This window comes from Gallinula chloropus (genome assembly GCF_964237585.1).
Source record: "Gallinula chloropus genome assembly, chromosome: 4".
Lineage (NCBI taxonomy): Eukaryota > Metazoa > Chordata > Aves > Gruiformes > Rallidae > Gallinula > Gallinula chloropus.
Genome location: NC_140088.1, coordinates 24,646,517 through 24,668,750, shown reverse-complemented (window position 1 = coordinate 24,668,750; position 22,234 = coordinate 24,646,517). Strand labels below are relative to the sequence as shown.

The following is a 22,234-nucleotide window of genomic DNA, read 5'->3' as shown; positions in this document are numbered from 1 at the left end:
TGATTCCCAGAAGTAAATAGTTACACCAGTATATTTAGTGCTCTCTGGTCCAGTCCTCAGACTTTTTTTCTGAATGAGCCTAGCCTCCAAATCCTCATGTATTAGAAGGTTTATTTGTGTTTCTATGGCTGTTGGACTTTTCTTTCCATGTTGAGTGGAAAGATACTGGCTCATCATTCATGAGATACTAGGTCTGATTTTGTTGCCTCACTCCTTTTACAGCTATGCAAAGCTGATGTGAAACACTACTATTCTGAATTAATTGGCACTTCATATTCACACTGCGCTAGCAAAAATGGCTAGGTTAGACATAGGGTGGTGGCATAGCAGAGGGAAGCAGGCCTATGAGAAAGAAAGAGGGAGAGAGAGACAGAGAAAGAGAGATATTTAATCAGATGCAATATAAATTAGATGATGAAATTCTCCACTTATGGGCATGACGTCTTTCAGACTCTTTCAAAATAACCTTATCAAAATATATCTGCTATTAACAGGAATTATGCAGGAGTGTAATTTCTTCTTTCTCCAGAATGAAGACATTTTAATGTAACGTATTTTAATCAAAATATACCGTGCTAAAATCTCCTCTCTGTCTTCCCTTACAGCTTCTGTGGTTTTGGACATTCTGAGATTTTACTTTGTTGGTATTAAAGCCAGGAAAAAAAGCAATGGCAGCACTATCTATCTCTAGTGAAATAGGAATCAGTCACATGTGTCAAAGCAGATAAAAGAGTTTTGATCACTTCAAACACTTTACCTAGGTATTTTCTTTAATTATAGAAAATGTTGGCTGCCATTATGTAACTCAACAGCATATGACATTACTCAAAATCCTCACTCCTTTCCCCCAGCCCATTCAGATCCTAGGAAGAAGAGAAATTATGTTGTAAAATGCAAGTAGAAAGAAGAGTAAGAACCACTAAATAATGCAACAGCAATCCATTGGTTTCATTAGTGTGCAGGCCATTATGAGTGAAATAAAGAGACAGCTTTATTTTCAAAGGCACTAGAACGTGTACATGCCCCATAGTCTTCACTAGATTTTACCAGCATTGTTCACCTCTGGACTTGACAAGATATCATACTGAGCATGATTGCTGATCTCTATTGGCCTCTGACAGTGGGACAGAGAGCTTTTTTTTCCAACTCCTTTAGCGTGAATTAATGCTGGGCTCCATAGAAAAATACACTCACTGAAATTGGTGAGGCTGGACTTTACTTACAGCTTGCTAGATCTCAGATAATTAACAAAGAAAAAAATTAAGAAGAAATGGTGGGGGCATGTCCTGGTTTCATCTGGGATAAAGTTTATTTTCTTTCTAGTAGCCAGTATAGTGCTGTGGTTTGAATTTAGTATGTGAATAACGTTGATAACACATTAATGTTTGTAGTTGTTGCTGGGTAGTTGTAGTGTCTACACTAATTTAAGGACTCTTCAACTTCCCACACTCTGCAAGGAGGACAAGGAGCTGGGAGAGCACAGCCAGGACACCTGACCCAGGCTGGCCAAAGGGATATTCCCCACCATATAGCATCACGCTCTGTATGTAACCAGGGAAGCTAGCTTGGAGGTGAGAGAGAAAGATTCAACAGAGAAAAAAAGGATAAATTGAAAAGAAATACTGGGATTCCTCCTATGAGTACCACTGCTCAGACATGGTTTTATGAAATCTTGAAAGCAGACCTGCACTTCCAAAGCTGCAAAGCCTTGAAGAACATGCCTACTCTGTAAGGGGCTCTGGGTGTTGTTAAATGAAGATAGAAGGAAGCAAAAGCTTCACATTCATTTAGCAGGTCCTTTCTGTTCTGCTGAACCAGGCACTAAAAATTCTCAGTTCCCCTCTGAAGCCAAGGTGTGCACACACATGGGCAAAGAGCAAGAGATAGACCATGGGTATGATGTTGTCTACCGGTAACACTGCTAACATGTACCGCTGCAGAGAACTTAAATGTCCTGTCAGAATTGGTTATTTCTTCCTTCTAATACAGCAAAACATCACTTTTCAAGATACTTGCTGTGCAAGGTCAACCTGAAGGTTGTTCTATGCAGGAAAAGATCACTCAGGAGAGATAATCATATACAGCAAGAGGAGAATTGTATTTTGAGTTAGCATAAAGGGTCCTGCTTCACAGACCCCTTTAAAATGCAAAATTATTTTATTCTCCTCTCTACTTCTTACCTGTGAATGCTACCTGAGTCAACGAAGTGTCAGCATTTCCTTCTGCAGCTTGAATGCTCAGGGCTCCACAATTCTATGGTGACAATCAGCTCCAGGCTGAAAAAGGGTATGTATGCTGAGACTGCTAGTAACATTTTCCTGGGTTCTTGGTGCAAGATGCTTTTTGTTTCTCATTTTACTCATATTCAGACAATCGGGGTATTTACCTCTACTTAATTACATACACAATCTGACTTTGACCACTTAAAGGACTCTTTAACTTATTTTTCAGGGAGAATTGATATACTATTAAGTCAGTAACACTAAAATGAAAGCATATAGAACCTGTACACATTTATGTAGGATCACAAAGCACATGGCAAGCACCAACTGGCATTTTTTTCAAAACCTGTTTTACAGATAGAGAAACTGTGTATGGAGACATTCCCCCATTTAATAGGAGAAACTGATAAAAAGATATCTACAGTTCTGCTTCTCCAGATTATTTATCTTCCAAACTATTATATTAGACATTGATTTTAGCACATACCAGCACATACCAGATCATCACACAGCAATGCTACAATGGCCTGAAGTATTTAGGGGAAGGTACTGTGACAATGGCTAATTTCTGAACTCTTTTGCAACAACTGGATTTGAAAAGTAGAAGAGCCTGTTTGCTTATGTATCCTGCCAAGCTTAGACCCTCTAACTGGCCAAACACTGGCACAGGCTGCCCAGAGAGTCTGCAGGATCTCCAACCTTGGTGATACTCAGACCTGGATCAGACAAGACCCTGAGCAATCTGGTCCAACTTTGAAGCTGGACCAAATGACCTCCAGAGGGCCCTTCCAACCTAAATGATTCTGTGATTTTATTCTCTGACAGTTTCTTTGTATTCTGTCAAAAGGCTCACCTCACACTGTGGCAAATCCTTGCTTTTTAATTTGCTAATACAGAAGGTCAAGTGTAATTCTGCACTGGGTCTACCCAAGAAAGCAGACAGGAAGACAGGTAGAATTACAATATGTCCTTAAGCTTAAATCCCACAGAGGTTTAAATGCTTGCTTTAATTTGTACTCACACAAATATATATATATATATTTATATAGACAAATATGTATATATATTTATATATATAAAGCACCTATCACCGTATTGATAAACATCCTTTGGAACCACTCTGACAGCAGAGGTAAGGTCAGGAGTCAGCTTTTAAATGCTTGCTTTAATTTGTACTCACACTAAAGTCCTATCTGTATAGGAGTGGATGATAGCATATGCTTATAGACGACTCTCCCTCCATGTTTGAAAGTTAGGCTGGCTTTGCACATGAGACTTGGCATCTTAGGCCAAAAGGAATAAGGCTTCACATTGTCTTTAGTTTTAATACAGCTCTCGTCTCTCCCTGGTGTTTCAGAATCAAAGACCCTGTGCTTAACCTACCGATTAACACTTTTCTCCTATCTTTCTTTCCACAGTATGTGGCATTTGCCTCCCTCTTCTTCATTCTGGTCTCCATCACCACCTTCTGCCTCGAGACCCACGAGAGATTTAATCCCATTGTGAACAAGACAGAAACTGAGTTCATCGGGAATGACACCCAGGTGCGGCACTACAGGGAAGCCGAGACTGAAGCCTTTCTCACCTACATCGAAGGTGTCTGTGTGGTCTGGTTTACATTTGAGTTCTTGATGAGAGTCACTTTCTGCCCAAACAAGGTGGAATTTATCAAAAACTCTTTGAACATCATTGACTTCGTGGCCATACTGCCTTTCTATCTAGAGGTTGGACTCAGTGGCCTGTCTTCCAAAGCTGCTAAGGATGTCCTGGGCTTCCTCCGCGTAGTCCGTTTCGTGCGAATCCTGCGAATTTTCAAGCTGACCCGCCACTTCGTTGGGTTGCGGGTCTTGGGACACACCCTCCGCGCCAGCACAAACGAATTCTTGCTGCTCATCATATTTTTGGCATTGGGCGTCTTAATCTTTGCTACGATGATCTATTATGCCGAGAGAATAGGTGCTAAACCAAATGACCCTAGTGCCAGTGAACACACACACTTTAAAAATATCCCCATCGGCTTTTGGTGGGCTGTTGTCACCATGACGACCCTGGGCTACGGAGACATGTATCCTCAGACTTGGTCAGGCATGCTGGTGGGGGCCCTCTGTGCTCTCGCCGGCGTGCTGACCATTGCCATGCCTGTCCCTGTCATTGTGAACAATTTCGGAATGTATTACTCCTTAGCTATGGCTAAGCAGAAGCTACCAAAGAAAAAAAAGAAGCATATCCCGAGGCCACCCCAGCTGGGATCCCCCAATTATTGTAAATCTGTCGTAAACTCTCCACACCACAGTACTCAGAGCGACACTTGCCCACTGGCCCAAGAAGAAATTTTAGAAATTAACAGAGCAGGTAGGAAACCTCTTAGAGGAATGTCCATCTGACCGTTAACCTCCATCCCACGTAGTAATTTAAGATTCAGCCAGACTGCTTTCTTAGAGCAATGGGTAGCACATTTATCCATTCTAGTCCCACCATCACACAGTGAATAATATGTGTGAAGTCTAGGTTGCAGGGACAAATGGTACAGTGGAGGCTGATCAGCAAAACTAAGGATGAGAGCATGCTCTAGGAGCCCAAACTTTGGTCCTGGTTAAGGGCATACAAGTCTCAAGATATTTTGAAGAGCTGTTACATCTAGTGGAAGAATTTTGAGAGTTCTACAGCTATGTTGCTGGACTGTGTAATACATCTCAGAGGCTCCTGAGAGCTGAATGCTTCATAGAGCAGAGTAGGAGCCAAGTACTCAGCAATTACAGAGTTTTCTGACAAAACAGGGCTGGAATTTGAAACAGCCAGATGCTTTCTCATTTGCTCCCATTTGGGACCTTTCAGCTGTTTAAAATGGCAGATATTGTACATCTCATTACAGAAACTAGGTGCCTAGTAAGTTGAAGGGATAACTATACCATCATGCATATTCATGAGACAATCCCGTCTCTTTCTGATGATTAACTGCAAAGTAGAACAACAGCTCAAATTCTTGACACTAATGCAAAATGACTCACTCTGAGACAAGACTAGATGTAAGGATGTTTATTCCATGGCATGCAAATCAACCTATTCTATAATATTCCACTAGAATTTAGCATTTAGAACGATGAAGAGTTTTGATGTTTTCTAAAACATCCTCCTTTTGCAAGTATGGGTTGGTGAGTTACAGCTCTTTCAACCTTCTAGCAGCAAAGGCCAACTGGAAAAGGTCTGACTGGTCATTACTGGCCCGTTTGGCCTACACAGTGATTGCCTCATAATATGGTGTTCTTATTTTTAATTATAGTGACTCATGTTAGCAATAGGTGAAACCAGAGCAAAATTAATCATACTAATTCTCCTGGGAGGGGGGAGGGAAATGGAAAAAAATACTAGTCACCATGGAATATATTATAATATCCCATGGCTAGTGGTTAATTATGGGAATATCTCAGTTTTATGAGAATCCTCCTATAGCACATAAAGTTACGGGGCTCCAATTTGATTATTTAAACCCCATAATCTACCTCTACCCATGGTATATCACTATTTATTCTATGGAGCAATTTCAAAGTAGAGGACCATGTTGAAAACAAAGCCAACATTATTTTTGGCAAATGTTCCAGCCAAGTTGCATAGTAGACATTCTTCAGCCTATTCAGAATATCCCCCTGTGTTGTATTAGATAAAACAGATTGCCAGTCAAAGTTATTTAAACTGACATCTAGTCAAAAAGAGATGTTTTGAAAGAGCTAGCATATACCTATGATGGTCTTGTGTTATCATTTTTTGCTTTGAAGAAAATTCTAATTTGTTACTCATTGTGAGTGAGGTATTTCATCATATCATAGCCATGCATGTTGATGTCATTGTGAGAGGCACAAAGAAAGTGAGACTTTCCTTTGTGTGTGACTTCACCAATGCCAATGTTAATTTTGGAGGGGAAGAGCTGGTGGGAACCTTTATCTTCTTTTATATTCTCTGCTCTCTTTCCTTATTTCTTTTCTGTTTTGTGCAACTATGTAAAATCCATTCAGAAAGTAAATAGCTTTCATTTTTTTTGTTAAAGGCTATTCCATTGCAACAGGCCAATCACAATTCACGTGACTGATAGACTGTCTCTTTCCTCTTGTATCTTTGGCACATAAGCGTATCATCCATTCCCCTCAGGTTGCAAATGCTTATCACAACTCATGTCCAAGCAGCAAACTTCCTCATAAGTAGATGCCTTGGTGGCATCACATATGAAGAGGGGAAAAGGGCACAAACGATATTGCGTGTCTCCAACTGTGAGCAATATGCTAACTACGCAATTGTAACGCACAAGAGATGGCAGACTCTTGAGTACTTTAGCAGTCAGCTACAGAGTGACTTCTCAGAAATCCCTTGCTTAATAAAGTTCCTTCCAGTACCTTCCCTTGTCCTCTCTGGGAACTAGAGGACTAAGAACTCTACGAGTTCAGTGCAATTCCACACTGGTATCCTGAGAATACGTGTAATTTTAGTTCAATGTGGAACTGTTTTGCCACCATCAGTGCTCTAAAATCTGCTGTTACCACAATATCCATGAAGTATTGATAGTAACAGCAACTTATCTATTTCTGCAATAATTCAGAGAGACTATTTTTATATACGTATACAAGCATATATATTTTAAGAAGTAATAAAGCACACTTATACTTCAGCTAACAAATGGACTCGGTAACACCATTGCTGGAGTTCTGTTTCTGGTAATTATTATGCACCACTAGCAGCAAAAAATATTGCCTGCATCTCTTAGCTTCCTAATAGCGAAAGATCTATATGTGTGCAAGAGAGGAATAAAAAATAATAAGATCAGAACCGAACTGTTTAAACAAGATCTGCATTGCCTTGGATGTTGAGGTTCACTTATGTAATATGAAGCATTCATAGGCATCAACTTGTTCCTGAAAAATAACCTGCACAGGATATGAAAACAGACACTTGCAACCAGTGAATGTTTCCCACGCTGTAAAATACCTGGATTAGTTAACAGCACCTAACTGTAAACAACCAGTTAACATTGTACTAGAAACACAGAACTGGTGCCTAACATTTCTAAAATAATGCCTGAGTTGTCCAAGATATTTCTTGCCATTTTAACTGTAAGTCTTCAGTGTGGCAGTGTCTAGGTGATATAAGGTCATAAGATGCATCTTCAATACATTATTGAAAAATAAAAGCCAACCCTGTTTAGCTGCTCAGGTGTAAAGGACATCACATGAAGTTATTAATTCCATATACATGTGTGGTGGAATGATTAAACACCTCACAAAACCAGTGATGAATATGAAACAATTCCACATCTGATTATTGCTCTATAGCCCTCTCATGTAGCAAATCAGCGTTTCACAGATGTTCTCAGTCCATACACACAAAGCCAAGGGGGCTCTACAGAGAGCTCTGCCCAGCCATGGCCCAGCGCCTCCTCTCAGGCTAAGGAGCACTTTCCTGGCACGGACACGCAAACAGCAGGGCTTTGCCCAGAGGCTGCACAGCTGCTGCCAATGATGCTATGGTCATTTGCAGGCAAAGCAAAGATAGCCTGAATTTAAATTCTGGTAGGTTTGAATTAAATTTTTTAATTGTCCCCAACACTCTCAGCAGCTCAGTCCTGGGCTAATCTACACCTGGCAGGAGGGTATCTTTAAATAACAGTGCTTGATTTTAATTTGATACAAAGAATGTGAAAGTTTGATTTTACCATGCCTCCACTTTCTGCAGCAGCCCTTCCTGCTCTCCATCCTGTCTGAGCCTGCCAATGGGTAGAGCTGGGAAAGCAGCAGAAGGGGGGGAAAGGTAATACAGAATAGAGGATGGCAAAGATACTGCTGCAGACAGGCCTTCAACCAGTAGCATTCAGAAAGTAAAGATTTTCTTGATTCAAAAAAAAAATGCTTCTTCAAGGCACTTTCTGATGTCTGTAAATTCTGAAGATACTGCTTATGTAGTGCCTGGAAGAACTGAGCCTGATACACGGGAACAGATCTCACCTGATCAATTTGACTAAAACTCCTTGACCTGGGGATATCGCAGACTACAAAGGACCAGGTGTTCCCTAAAATACAGGCACCAAGTTCTAGCATCACCACATCAAACTATTAACCTGGTCATGTTGCAGTGTTGTTTTCAGGCCCTATTCAAGATCAGAGCTTCATTTTGCCACTGTAGTATATGTGACAACTATTTCAATCAAATAACTGACAGGCTAAGTAGACAGCAAAGAGAAAGTGGAAGCAATCTTCAGTATTTTCATATGACATAGGGCTTAATTTAATTGAGCAAGATCACTTCAAAGGTCTGTGGCAAAGCCACTAGTTGAACATAATTAAACTAGCATCAGTCAACCATAATCTGCTGTGCTGTCATGTCTTTCAAATAAAAGTTTCTGAGTATTCCAGTCTCTTAAAATAAGCAGAATTGAAAAAAACACAAAGCAAAATTTGCTTCATACAGAAGAAAGACAGAAAAAGCCATTTTCAACCACTTAAATTTAGCTGATTGCTGTCCCAGACCACCCACTATCCTACAAGTACAATTTATCTCTGCACATGGTGAAATACTTTAGGGTACAAGTTTGTAAGAAAACCTCAAAACATACAAAACAAATCTTGAAAGTTCTCAGTTTTGTTTTGGAAGTGCTACTCAGCACTTCAGTCCCTCTCTTCTGTGTGCCATGTGCTTACCTGAAAGATCGGCTGACCACATGGTTACATCTTAAAGTTGCCACAGGATGAAGTAGTGAACGTCATTTTCCAACACTGTAAAAGAAATTCAGAACATGAGTGGAATTCATAACTTTATTTGATGTCTATAGTACTGTCTGGTGTCACAATGGTCTTAAGAATACCTCCATAAGACATAAGCACAGGTTATTCTGGGTTTGTTCAGAGATCTACCCCAACCTCTTATTGCTTTTGTGGATATATTTACAACACCAGCACACACAGTGTTTATATTGACTTTAACATGGGCAAAATAAGAATTTCCCACCTCTCTGATCCCCTCTGCATGCAGCTTCACTTTAAGCTAGAATCCAAGGTTATCATATCTTTGTACAAATGTATTGTGCAGCTTTTTCACAGTGGAAAAAATCTGTACTCATTGCATAGCTGTAAAATATGGAAGAACTCTTACTAGAATTCAGGTGCCTAAGAGGAAAGGGAGAATGTCTGTCATGACTAACTCAGTCTTCAGCTTCAGAAAAATTCTGTGGCTGTTTTACTTACCTGCCCAAGAAATGATTTTCCATAACCCACTCCTCGACTATGCCTATATCTGAATAGTTAAAGCAATCCAAGTCTACCACTGACAGAATCACAGAAGGGAACTACATAGTTATACAGTGACTCCAGTGTACTCCATGGTCAGGTGAACTGGAGCAAGCTGTGACATTAGGAACCTATTATTTCAATGCAATTTCCTGAGAGAGAGCTGATCTTTTAAAGAAATACTGTGGAATTACCCGTTTCGGCTTTATTACTCATTCTTTTTGAAGGAGATGCTCTTTTCTCAGGGCTTCTTTTCTCATTTTTCATCCCTTTTGTCACCATAACCTAAATAACCTGTATTCCTTGTACACCACACCGGTTCTAACATCAGAAGTGTGCTGAACACTGTAATTCTAGTGCCAGTGTTCAGTGGGAGATGGGGACTTGGCAGTTCTTGTCACAGGCCCATTATGCTGCCTAACATTTCACTGTAGTTTATGAACTTCTGTGGCTTTTATGGATAGCAAAGCATTGTTAAAGCTGTGGGTATGATAGGTATGTAGTCACTGTGGTGGTCTTTCAATCCACGAGGAAGCAAATTCTCTTATCAAATGCCTTTGAACATTAAAAAATAATAATCTAATTTTAGTGTCATAAAACTTTTGACCCTCTGTAAGATGGACAGGAGACAGCAATATAACTGCAAAGAGTTTAGGTCTGTTTCAGCTCAAAGTACTTTGATATTTAAAGCTGGACCTAAAACATACTATAAAGGCAGTGGAAAAGGTAACAGGGAGATGTTTTTTCTTTCTTCCCTATACTTAGCCTTCCTAGCCTTTAAAAATCCAAAATTCATCACCCTAAAATAGCAAATGAGGTTATGATTGCATCTGAATGTCACTGAAGATGGAGTCCTCTGGGTCTAATGTAGACATTGTAACAGTTCAAAATAAAAGGAATAGCTCTCAGTTCTTCTCATCTAACTTAAGATGCATTCGTCTGAGGTCCTACTGATATTGGAAGCAGTCAGGCAGTCTCTGAGAGCATTTCACTCACTTATGATCTGAATTGCCCTCTGGAGCTGGCTTTCTCCATAAGTGATTTCAGGTGACTGCAGCTCTAACAAGATCCTCAGTTAAGTGCCTACCGTTTGGAAGCAATTTGGATCTATTACTTGCCCCCGCCCTGCGGGGCATTTCTGCAATCTCATATGAACACACAAAGCATAATTTATACCTAATATAATGTCATACTTTGTGATACAATTATTCATCTGTCACTTCCTGTACATATACAACCGGTGGGTGTCACTTGTACTATGGTGCTTGTCTACTGTAGAAATTAAGTAAAAAATAACTTAGTCTATACCAAGTCATTTGAAAACAAAAGGGAGGAGCATGATTCGAGCACAGTGCTTTGGGTTTCCCACTTTTCTCTCACACTAAGACATTAAAAAAAATTTAAAAATAAAAAAATCTCCCCAGACAGGCCCCTGTGGTCTGGCCACAGCCGGTGATGAGTGTGTAGGTGCAGGACTATACTAAGCTGAAAAACAACGGCAGAACTAAATAATACATCTTAGCAGTTTCCATACCTTAATAAGCATGAAGCACTTTTGATGATGGGAAAACATAGATACAAGCACTCCAGCCAAGTAAGCTCAACCTGTGCCAATCCTCCATTACAAGGCAGATGTAAATATGGTAAATCCTCTTTCTCAAGTACGTGCCTGCCACTGCAGCTCCCATGCCATCCGATGCACGAAAGAGGTACTCTTGGCATCTCTCTGTTCTGCTGCGCTGAGTATAACTGGTGTCTGCAGGACAGCTACAACAAAAGGCACCTCTGTGCAAGAAGTACATCTCTGCTGCAGTAGAACTAGGAGATGGAATGACTTACCCATTACTACAAAAGGCCAGGAACAGAAGAGTCTATGGTGTGAGGTCCCAGTTCTGTGCCCAGATCACTTGCTTACACCCCCCTCTTATTCTGTATTTGCTGGAAATTTTCTCCAACCCTTTTGGCTCCTTGCTTGCCTGTTTATAAACACAAAGCCAAAATAACAATCAATCTACCATTCCTGCTGTCATTGTTCTTTGTATTCATTCATGCTCCATGTCTCAGACACCTTCCATACTGTACAGATCATCATACTGTATTCTGCAGTCAGAGTGGTGATATAAGATTGTAGCATGACTCACCTGCATTTTCCTGCAACCACTACTTGACCTGTCAACACCCCACCGTACTCTACAGAATAAGGTGTTAGTAAGAATCTGAGAAGTCCAGGATGGGTAGAAGTAAAACCCCAGACATATCACAATAAAATCAGGAAGGATCTTCCAGAGCTCTTTGCAATCCATCACTTCCAGGAGCAACAGTTCTCAGCACTGCATTAAGCACATATCCAATAATACCTGTAATAGCAGGATGCACTGGATCTACTTAACTAGAGCTTCTGTATTTCCTCCAGTGGTGCCAGTAGTTAGGCAGCCAACATACTGTCACCTCACTTCAAGAAGTAGTATCTCACAAAGGTGATATTCTCTGGGAGTGATGTTACTATGTTGGCCAGTTAGTACTGGGAGAGGCGGTCACCACCGTCACTGGAGTGCCTTTACTGGGGGACACGGCTTCCTGGAGGAACCCAGGCCAACACGGTGGTGAGTAAATGATGAAGAGGTAGGTTGGGTTGGAAGGATTCTGCATATTCATGTAGCATACTAAACTCTGCTCTCGTGCCAGTGTAGTGTGATATCTACTCAGAATAGCTTCATAACAACTTTAAAATATGCAGTAATATAAAAATCAGGAAACTTGAATAAAGATACCTAGAACTAATAAAGATTTTTATTTTAATGGCCTTAGATATTGGGGTAACTAAAATTGAGTTGTTATATAGGAATCTTAATTCTTTTACATGTTCTTCACATTTTCTCTCTTTTTCTCTCTTTCGCTCTGTTTGTTAACATTTACTTGTTATTACTGTGCGTTGCTTGCAACTTGTGTATGTTACAGACTGTCACATTTTATTCTATGAAGTTTTTCTCCAATTCCCATCAACCTGAGCTCCATGTTGGGCAGCCGAGGAGATTACAAAACAGTTCTTTAATGCAAAAGAACAAGGAATGTCACAGACTATAGGTAACTTCACTGAGGTTGTGACACAAAACCTGATGCGAGGTATTAATGCAAAGAGTAAGTACTTGGTATGAAAATAGAACTACTTACTTAGTTAAATTACCTTCTTTTTTTTTTTCAGATAGTCTGCATGGGAAAAATTAATTTTCATTACCCTCCAGCAGAAAAAATTCCCAAACGTACCAATTTAGGATTTTTTCACTGCTATTTTGAAAACCACTGATGCCCATGCTGATGCATCATTACTCATTCTCAGAGGTTTAAACTCATATTTTCTGTGCTGTTCTCCTCTACGCTATACTTTCTTCTATACTCTCCAAGCCGTAATTTCATCATTTCATCATCCTTTGTCTGTGGTTTAATATATCTTCTCCATAATTCTTTTTCTAATTTAATATAGCTATATCCCTTTCACTCTAAGGACCCCATTTAACAACAACAAAAATGAGCTCCTACCCATGGGATTCACATTTCTTAATCTTGTATGAGGCTCTGAAGCCCATAAAAATTGATTTCTGCAGCCAAAGATGGTCTGGCACAGAAGCATAATTGTTATTTTGCTGAATCAGGTCCTGAGCAAAGTATTTTGTTTGCAATCTCCCCAAATTATCCCCAAAGACTACTTTGAAAGAATGATAAAAAGAGCTGATAGACATTTCTGATAATTTTCTAGAGAGACAGTATGAAGTTTATTGCTACTAATCTTGTCAGTAAATTCTACGTTAACTCAGAAATTGCTACAGCCATGAACTAACTCAAGAAAATCACATTTTTCTTAATGTGCAGTTCCTTTATTTCCTCATTTGCTGTTATGGTCTGACCCACCCTTAATCAGTGAAGAAGCACAGCAGAGTTTAGATAGAGGCTAGTGTTAAAAAATGAAAAAGTGATTTATACTGATGCAGTTGATGCCAATGAATATTAATGTGCAGTAAACGCTATCCAGACAACTAAAATAGAAACAACTTGTTAACAGGAGTGAAATTTGAATTAAAGAGGCTCAAGAGAGTAGGAAATTGATCTGTAAATATTTCCTTTCCATGCAACATCTTAGAGAGGAAATTTAGGGATATGAGTATTTTCAGATGCCTCCACAAATCAGAGTAAATGTCTTTGAATACTTGGATTCATCCTCTCAACTTCATCATAATCACTCGCTTAGCACAAGAAGTATCGGGCAAAAGTGATGCTGCAAAAATAGGATGCAAAATGGAATATAAAATCTTTGCACTTTCTTTCAAATAAAGACAGCTGGGAAATTCTGTCCTCCAGGAGCAACTGCAGCGGCCTCATAGCTGCTGTTCCAGCTAATAGGCTTGATGCTAAGAAAAGCTAGAGCACAGCAGTCCTCCACCCTCACCTTGGCCATGCTACCTCTGTTCCTGTATCATTTGGTCACTAGTCCTAGAGCCAGGGAAAACCATCATGCCGAGAGAGTTTCCTGTTGCCAGTATAGTATGATGCGGCAATGGTTTGCCACATTGTCAGCCCTCTTCTATCATCGAAAAAGTCTGAGAGACCTGAAAAACAGAAGAGCAATTGAGTCACTCAATGGACAATGAACTATTACTTTCTTCAGTCATCCAGATGTATTAAAGATCTCTGCTCTGAGGGACATGGAGATTTTTCCTCATAAGAGACTTCAGACAGCTACTGTGACGTTAGGGTTAGTGACAGGGATTTAAATTGAGCAAATGAAAATGACCCTCAAGCTCTGAATAAGAACCAAAGGACAATCTCAGGTGGTCAGGGGTGGGACCATCCACAGAATATAAAAAAATGGCAGTCCCAGCTTAGGGATCAGGGCTGTAAGAGCACAGTTGAGATCTAGACAAGCTGTAGATTCATTTTTAGGAGTATGCAATATGGTGGGTTGGAACGTATCTTTAGTCAGACAAGGTCTCCCCAGTAGAAAGATAGAAAGATCATTGTTCAAGCAACTTCCTTTCTTAATTTGGGCCCTGTTTTGCTGCTCCTACCTCCTTCCTGCTTGTCAACCTCTTCCCTTGTAAAAGGGCTGCAGAAACTTGAAGTCCCCCGAGCCTTTGTGGAATGGCAAATGGCTGTCCAGGGAAATTGTAGGAACTCAAGCTGGGTCCTTGTCTCTTTAAGTCCTTAAACAAGAGTAGCTGGGAGGAAGACAGTTTGTGTTCTGCTAGAAGAGTTTGCCAGTGACCAAGGGAAACAGCACTGTGTCTCTTAATTGCTGTGCATCTGGTCCCAAATTGAGAAGACCCCATCTTCCTCAGCAGAACATCGAAGAATCTTTCATGGTTCATCCTGTAAAGACTAAACATGATCCACTCTGAGAGTACCTTTCAACTCAGTCTTTAGGGTAAGTGACCGCTTCACAGCTCTGTAGACACATGGGAGACAAAGGAGGGGGGGGAGTAGCTACAACTCTGAGATGAAACAGAGCGAGTTGGGATCATCCCTGGCCCACACACAGTTTCTGAAGGCATCTAAGGTAAAAAGGGTAGACCGGAAACTTGTTTCTTGGCAGCTGTTGGAGAATGGCAGTGTTTGCTTAAAGGAAGAGGACTGATGTGACTTTCCCAGTATAGGAACCACTTTCGTACAGGGGCCACATTTTCAAGCATAGGTCAATGAATATATCATACAATTTTGTCCACTGATCCTCTGAACGTAAGATGCAGGTGGAGATTTAGTGTCAGACTCGAGCTTATAATCAAAACAAGCAGCACTGGTAAAGTCAGTGTGACAGTGTGCAAACATTTGCTATGACAAAAGAGATAATCCATGCAGCAAGTACATGGGTGGTGTCTACTGTGCTTCTCCACAATAAGCTGAGTATACTAATGCAAAATCTAGTAGTTCTCTTAAATTTTGGGGGTTTTCCCCCAAATCCCCCCTCCAACCACCATTTTGAAATTCAGTGTTTGTTTGGAAACACCTGAGGCATTTTAATAGTACTTTTCTGCGAATAGAGATAGTTGGGACAGGAAAAATAGAACTTGGAAACCACAGGATGAGGTAGCTGTAAAACAAACTGCTCACCTTTAGTTCTTTAGCATCTCAGCCAAACCTCTGCAGGAGAATGGCTCAAGCTGATGCAGTTAACTAGGTATTCACATATAGAACAATTATAGAGAGAGACAAGGTGCCAAGCTGGGAATCAGAATATTTTGTTGTAAATAACCTCTTACATACCAGTGGGCAAGTCACTTCACTGCATGGTAGTCTTTCCCATCCATAAAAAGAGATAACATTGATGCTGTACAAGCCTAACTCCGATTCTGCTAGCAGGGATGGAAATTTGAATTTTGTAGGTCAGAATCAAGCCTCAGCAGTTTTAAGCACCTAGTAATTGTCATTGGTATAACTAGGCTGGTAGTCACCAGACAGTAATAATTTCAGTAGGTTTGCTTTATCTGGAGTTCTCTCAAACCCAAGGTCAGTCTTGGAAAAAGCAAATATGCAACCTAAAATAACATAATTTCATTCCATCTTTGGACCTCATTCCTGAAATTTTTTGGCATGTAGACCCACTACTGGAAACAATGGGAACTTCTGGGTTTGTAGTTCCATAACAAACCAATCACACATTACATATCATGCAATTACCAGGTCCTGTTTTTAGATAATTAGGTGATCGAGGCAGTGGTTTGGAACACTACAGAATTACAGAATTACAAGGTTGGAAAAGACCCTTAAGATCATCGAGTCCAACCATTCCCATCCTATGCTAAACCATGCCCCTTAAGTACCTGACCTACCCGTTTTTTAAACACATCCAGGGATGGTGACTCAACCACCTCCCTGGGCAGCCTGTTCCAGGCCCTGACAACTCTTTCAGTGAAAATTTTTTTCCTAACACCTAATCTGAACCTGCCCTGGCTCAGCTTTGTGCCATTTCCCCTTGTCCTATCTCCTTGTCCTATCTCCTGTCACCTGGGAGTGACTGCCTCAGTGAGTGAGCAACTAGGTATTCACATATAGAACAATTATATAGAGAAGAGGTGCCAAGCTGGGAATCAGAAGATTTTGTTGTAAATAACCTCTTACATACCAGTGGGTACATACTCGACACTTGTGTATATACACCAGCAATAGATGCAGTCTTCTGTGTTGGTAATTTCTCTGCTTCCTAAATACTTAGCAAAATTGTCATTGCAGCCTTACTAAGAAGCCCAAGTCTATGCTTACCCTTATGAGGACAGCAGCTCTCCCCCAACACAGTTAAGTGATTTTTAAGCCAACAGCTCAGTACCTGCAATGTCACAGTTACTATGGCAGCCGTGCCAGGTTTTTGTGCAAAGAGTGGTATTAAAGAGCAGTAAGTACTATGAATAGAGAGGAATTGCAGCTCAGTGCAATGTTAAACCTTTAGAATGCTATTCAAATTAGTGTCCACAAGTATTAAAATTCACCTATAGCTTTTGCCATTTTCAAAAATGCATCGAGATTCCCAGTTATTTCATTGCTCACAAAACAAAATGTTACTACCTCCCCCTATGGGGAAATAATTGGCTAATTCTGCACAGAGAAAAAAGGAGGCAGAGGTGAGATCTGCAGAAAAGACTGTTTATGTTGTGGCAAACCAGTGAGATCTAAACAGAAGTAAAGGCATGGAATGCAGTTACTGGTACATGGTTAGATGCATAGTGTGTGCTGTACGTGTGTGTGGGTGTGTGTGCAAAGCAACAACCGTAACCTGGAAAGGCTTTTGCCTACTATTCATCTATGCTGTCTGAAACCAGAGGATCAGAGTCCTATCTCCAAACCCTACCTAATGTAATTTTTTCTTTTGGACTTATTACTCTGCTTCAAAACCACTGATAAATAAATGACACTATCATGTAGCATTCAGAACAAGCTGGCATGTGAATCTGGAAGAGGCACTGAAATTAAGTGTAGCTGTTGAGTTTGTCTTTCCTTAAAGACTTGCAGGACCACCCATTGCCTTACAGTGTGTAGGTAATAAGCATTGTGCAACCGAGGTGGTATTGGCAGCATCCTACACGCAGTTAATGTATCTCCTCAGCATTTGTGAAACTTCAGAAAGCTCATTTTGACTGTTTTTTCCTCCCTTCAACCAAAATACTCATATCAAGCTGTGCCATATTTCGAGTATATTCTCAATACACTAATTTGCACTTTAAATCCCTAAAATAAATTCTACACTAAATAGCACTTTAAATTCTTTTATAAATGTCAAACAAGTCACACAGAGAAAACATACTATTCTCAGTCTATCCTCATGGGAATGTGTGGAGCAAAATGGGCAACTCTAACAACCTATTTTCATTCTTTACAGCTGAGAGTAAATTTTACTCTATCTTTGAAATTCATGGCCTGCTGTAGTGTTTTCTATATGTAGTGTCCTGTGCTGGCATTGAAAATACTCTATGTGTTTCAGAGCAGAACATCAGAACATGGATTGCTTTTTTCAAAATCCACATTCTGCTGTCGTATTTCCATATTTAATGTACTCTGTGTGTCTAAAATGTGTACAGCCATTCTGCATGACTGATACTGGAAACGCTATTAAAAAAAAAATCTGAGGAAATTTTGGGGAGGGGAAGAGCAGGAATTTCCCCTCAGTAATATTGCACATGGGTATAAAACAGCACCAACAGAATATACTCAAATACTAAAACACAACTCACAGTCCACTGCCTCTCCAAAGCTCTGAGCGACAGTAGGCTTCATGACAAACAGGTCATTCATGTGCCATCTAATGTCATGCAAAAACATAACCTGATTTCTAACCGCAGTCTTCTGCTCGCAGGACTAGGAACCAATGCACGCCTGTTTCTGAAACTGCCCCTCTATGCGGAAGTACAGGTGGCTGCTGTTACACCTAATGCGATCATGTCTTGTTTCTCCTCCCCCTTAACAGACTTTATTTTATTTGGTGCAGTGCACATGAACACAGTGTCTAGGAGAGATGTGCTACCTTTTATAGTGTCGCTATAGAACTCTTTAGCTGTGAACCCTTAATTTGCAGCTGGAACGCTAATAAACAGTGCATAGTGTTTCAATAGCCTTCTGCTTATATGTTTGAAGATTCGAAACTGAATGGTGAGGTGGCCAAGGCGGCGCTGGCAAACGAAGACTGTCCCCACATAGACCAGGCTATTACGCCTGATGAGGGCCTGCCCTTTACCCGCTCTGGCACTCGGGAGAGATATGGACCCTGCTTCCTCTTATCAACCGGGGAATATCCCTGCCCGCCTGATGGAGGAATAAGAAAGGGTATGTAGCTGGGGTCCTGTAACCATGTAGTTAGCAACCGTTTTAAATAAATAAGAGAAAGTCAGCTGTAGCTGTAGCACGCAATAGTGCGCTTGCTGTAGAGATGCACGTTTGGGCTGGAAACCACCACCTGATGTCTGCATTTGGAGTTTCTAACCTATTTCTTTCAGAAAGAAAAGCCTGAAGAGCTGTAACTACCCCATGCAGCTATGCTAGGCAGTCGAGTCTTCCACCCCAGAGAGTGCAGTAAGCTTTAGTGGAGGATGCTCTACAATGTCCTTAAATTAGCCCATCCTCCAAGGAGAGGCCAATTAACACTTTGCAGCAATGAAGGTTTGGAAAGCTCACAGCACTTATCAGACTCTGAGGAGCACAGACTTGGAGGTGGCAGACAGAAAAGATAGAACACAAATGCAAAACATCCTCAAGAAATATGAAGTGATTATTCAGTTACCTTAACAGAACACTAAATCAAATTATTTGGATATTCATAGCTGTTTAGTTCAACAGAGAAAGAGAAGCATACAAGAACATCTACTAGCACAGGTGTCTTACAATTGGAAAATAATCCATCTAAAATCACTTTCATAAATAAATCATTAATAGTTAGTTTCTCAGACTTCTGACAGCTACAGATCTCTCAGAAGTAATTGCATTTTAGTTTGCTAATGGTCAGAATAATCTATTCAGCAACAGAAGTCCAATCAAATGAAAAAAAAAACTTCCCTTCTTAAAACAAGCTGCTTTGTTTAAATAGTCTAATGTGAGGAAATCGTACAAACCAAAATTAGAATTACGTATGTATGCATTGAAGTTGGTAAGGAATAGGAAAATTGGGAAAGAAATCTCTTCAAATCAGTGTTTATCACTGGTGTACTGTATATAGTATACGATATAGTCAATATTTTAAAACTGCAAAGATTGTATGATGTAACCATACACTGAGTATGGAGTTTAGAATTCCCACGTGCCATTGTATGATGGGCAATAGTTATAGTAAATGCCAGTTATAGATAGTGTATGTATTTATAAGTTTAAAGCTTATCATCAACAAAGATATAGTTGGACCATGAGACTTTCATATGAAAGTATATCCTCTAAAATTTACCTTTGTAGCAAAGCGTTTTACTTGATTCTGTATTGGATAAGCATTGGCCGCGTTCATTCAGCCCGGGCGAGTTCGGGTGGTTCCAGTGGATCAGGGGAACACTCCAAATGGCACATCCTTTGGGATGAGGAATGTATGGTTTTCACGATGCACTGCAACCGCCTCTCGTTACTGAATGAAACAGAGGCTGGTTGGCTAAAGAGTAATATACGTCAGCATATTGTTGGCCTGTTTGAAACACGTTGAGAGCATCTTAATTGTTGTTCCAACAGAATTTCATTCATAGTTCGTGCAACTCTCTGTACACTTGCTGAGCTGTTTACGTGCATGTCTGAAAAAGAAGGGGGGGGAGGGAGGGAGGGGGAGGGAAACCGAATGCATGCGATTTTGTTGTTGTATTTTTTTTAAATGCTGAGAACAAAGGAGTAGTATCTCTATAGCAACACAATAAATTCTATGGATTTTGCTGCCTTTTGCCCCGCCTGACCCCAAAGATGCCAGAAACTTTAATTTTGCCTGAGGTCAAAATGCATGAAGTGGAAGGGAAAGGTATGCGTGAGTGTATGATGGAGATATGGAAAATCCCTCCCACTGACTTTTTTTTTTTTTAGGATACAACCATGTTGCTGCCTGTAGGATCAATTACATAGCCTGACCATCCTTGAGAAATGATGATTTTTATTTTTTTTTAATTTTTTTTTTTAAACTTGTTCTGTACTTCAATGGCCTTCTGAGTCATGTTGCAAGTGATACTACTCTCGGCATGTCCATGCATGCAGATGCTATTGAACTGGCTACAATGTTGACCTCATTCTTAGTCCATTCTGTCATTGATCCAATGCTGTACTTTGCATTTTTCTTTTAAATGAAGGTTACGAAATGTCACGGAGCCTTAACAGCATAGCTGGCATAAGTGGAAAAGCGATAGGATTATCCTCAGTGTCTGCGCCCTACAGCTCTCCTAGTCCAGTGAGACGTTCTTGGTCTCCCATCCCATCTATTTTGTAGCATGGATCAGTAGCAGAGAATGGTCTAAAAAGCTTTATTTTCAATTAGCCTATGCTATGTTGCATATAATCCAGGTGACTAAGTCTGAAGATGCAATGTCTCACAGTAGCACCTGCTGGGAATGGTGTTACTACTGATGCTAGGTGACAACACTCCTAAATAGCATTCAGATGACAATAGGCAGGCATTTACGTAGTACTGGTGGGCCATACGTGCTGCATGGTATCAGTACATAGGATGAAGGGTAGATGCACCAGATAGTTTCCTTCCTGGTGCATCCTGCTAGTATATGCTTATTTTGGCTAATGGTGGATCTACTGGCTCTGTATGGAATGGGTTAGTCGTTTAGTCGATGCTGAAACATGCCAACGATGGAAGATTTTGCTTTTCTCAGGATATTTTTGAGCCATAGGAACCCTGCAGGAGTTTGAGCAAACAAGCACAGTAGGATGAAACTTTGCATGGGCGCCTATTTTAAGCTGAAAGCAATACTCAGACACACTGTAGAGAGGTCTCAGTCTGGCTGACTGCATGGAAAAAAAATCCGGTTGAAGAAGAATATGGCTGCCTCTGCATGTAGCTATTTCACCTTTTCCTCCTTCCTTTAAAACTAAGATGCCGAGCTTGATGTGAAAAGCGCAGGGAAGAAGCTCAAGTACTGATTGTATTCTTTACATGCAGATCTTTGCAAAGAAAGTCCAGTCATTGCTAAATATATGCCAACAGAGGCAGTCAGAGTGACCTGACATGGCAAGATGGAGATGAACATTGATGGCTAATAAACAGCTGTGTGGAACTGTGCAGGCATAGAAGACCTTCTCATTTGGACAAAGTTAACTCGCTCCATGCAGGTTTTATGGATGATTCTTCGTGGTTTTGGAGTTGTACTAGAGATGCAGGCTTTTTCTACGGCCAAAATGTAACAAAACTGTAGAAGATCCTTTTTTTTTTTAATCTATTTTTTTGTTCCATAGCATGAATTGCATGAAGACAAAAATTTAAAAAAACCACAAAAAACAGAAAAACAAAAACCAAGAAACACTGCAAATGTATGATTAAGGAGAAAAAAAAAAAAAGCAAAGTTATATTTTCTTTCAAAGCTCTTTACTTTTACATACATTGTTGTAGCCAAAATGTAAAACATTACTAAACTGTACATTTCTTTGCTATGGATCGCTTCTTTTTGTATACAAGATAAAGAGTAATGGTTTTAAAAAGTGCAATCAGGCAGTCATCGGTCATATTGACCACGCCTTCACAGTTCATCACACCGACATGGAAACCAAGAACTTTTAATCCAACTAGAAGTGTATAAAAGTAAGAAAAACTTT

General features: G+C 40.2%; 1 protein-coding gene across 1 annotated transcript in view; it reads left to right on the top strand.

Annotated features, from left to right (window-relative positions):
* Positions 1 to 21,649, top strand: part of KCNC1 (potassium voltage-gated channel subfamily C member 1) — a gene marked incomplete at both ends in the record, with an annotated part of 110,336 nt that extends 88,687 nt beyond the window's left edge. The window contains 3 exons of the mRNA XM_084263490.1: positions 3,641 to 4,574; positions 18,599 to 18,787; positions 21,585 to 21,649. Coding sequence (XP_084119616.1) covers positions 3,641 to 4,574; positions 18,599 to 18,787; positions 21,585 to 21,649 — 1,188 coding nt within the window. The remainder of the gene's footprint in view (positions 1 to 3,640; positions 4,575 to 18,598; positions 18,788 to 21,584) is intronic.
* Between the last annotated feature and the right edge of the window lie 585 nt (positions 21,650 to 22,234).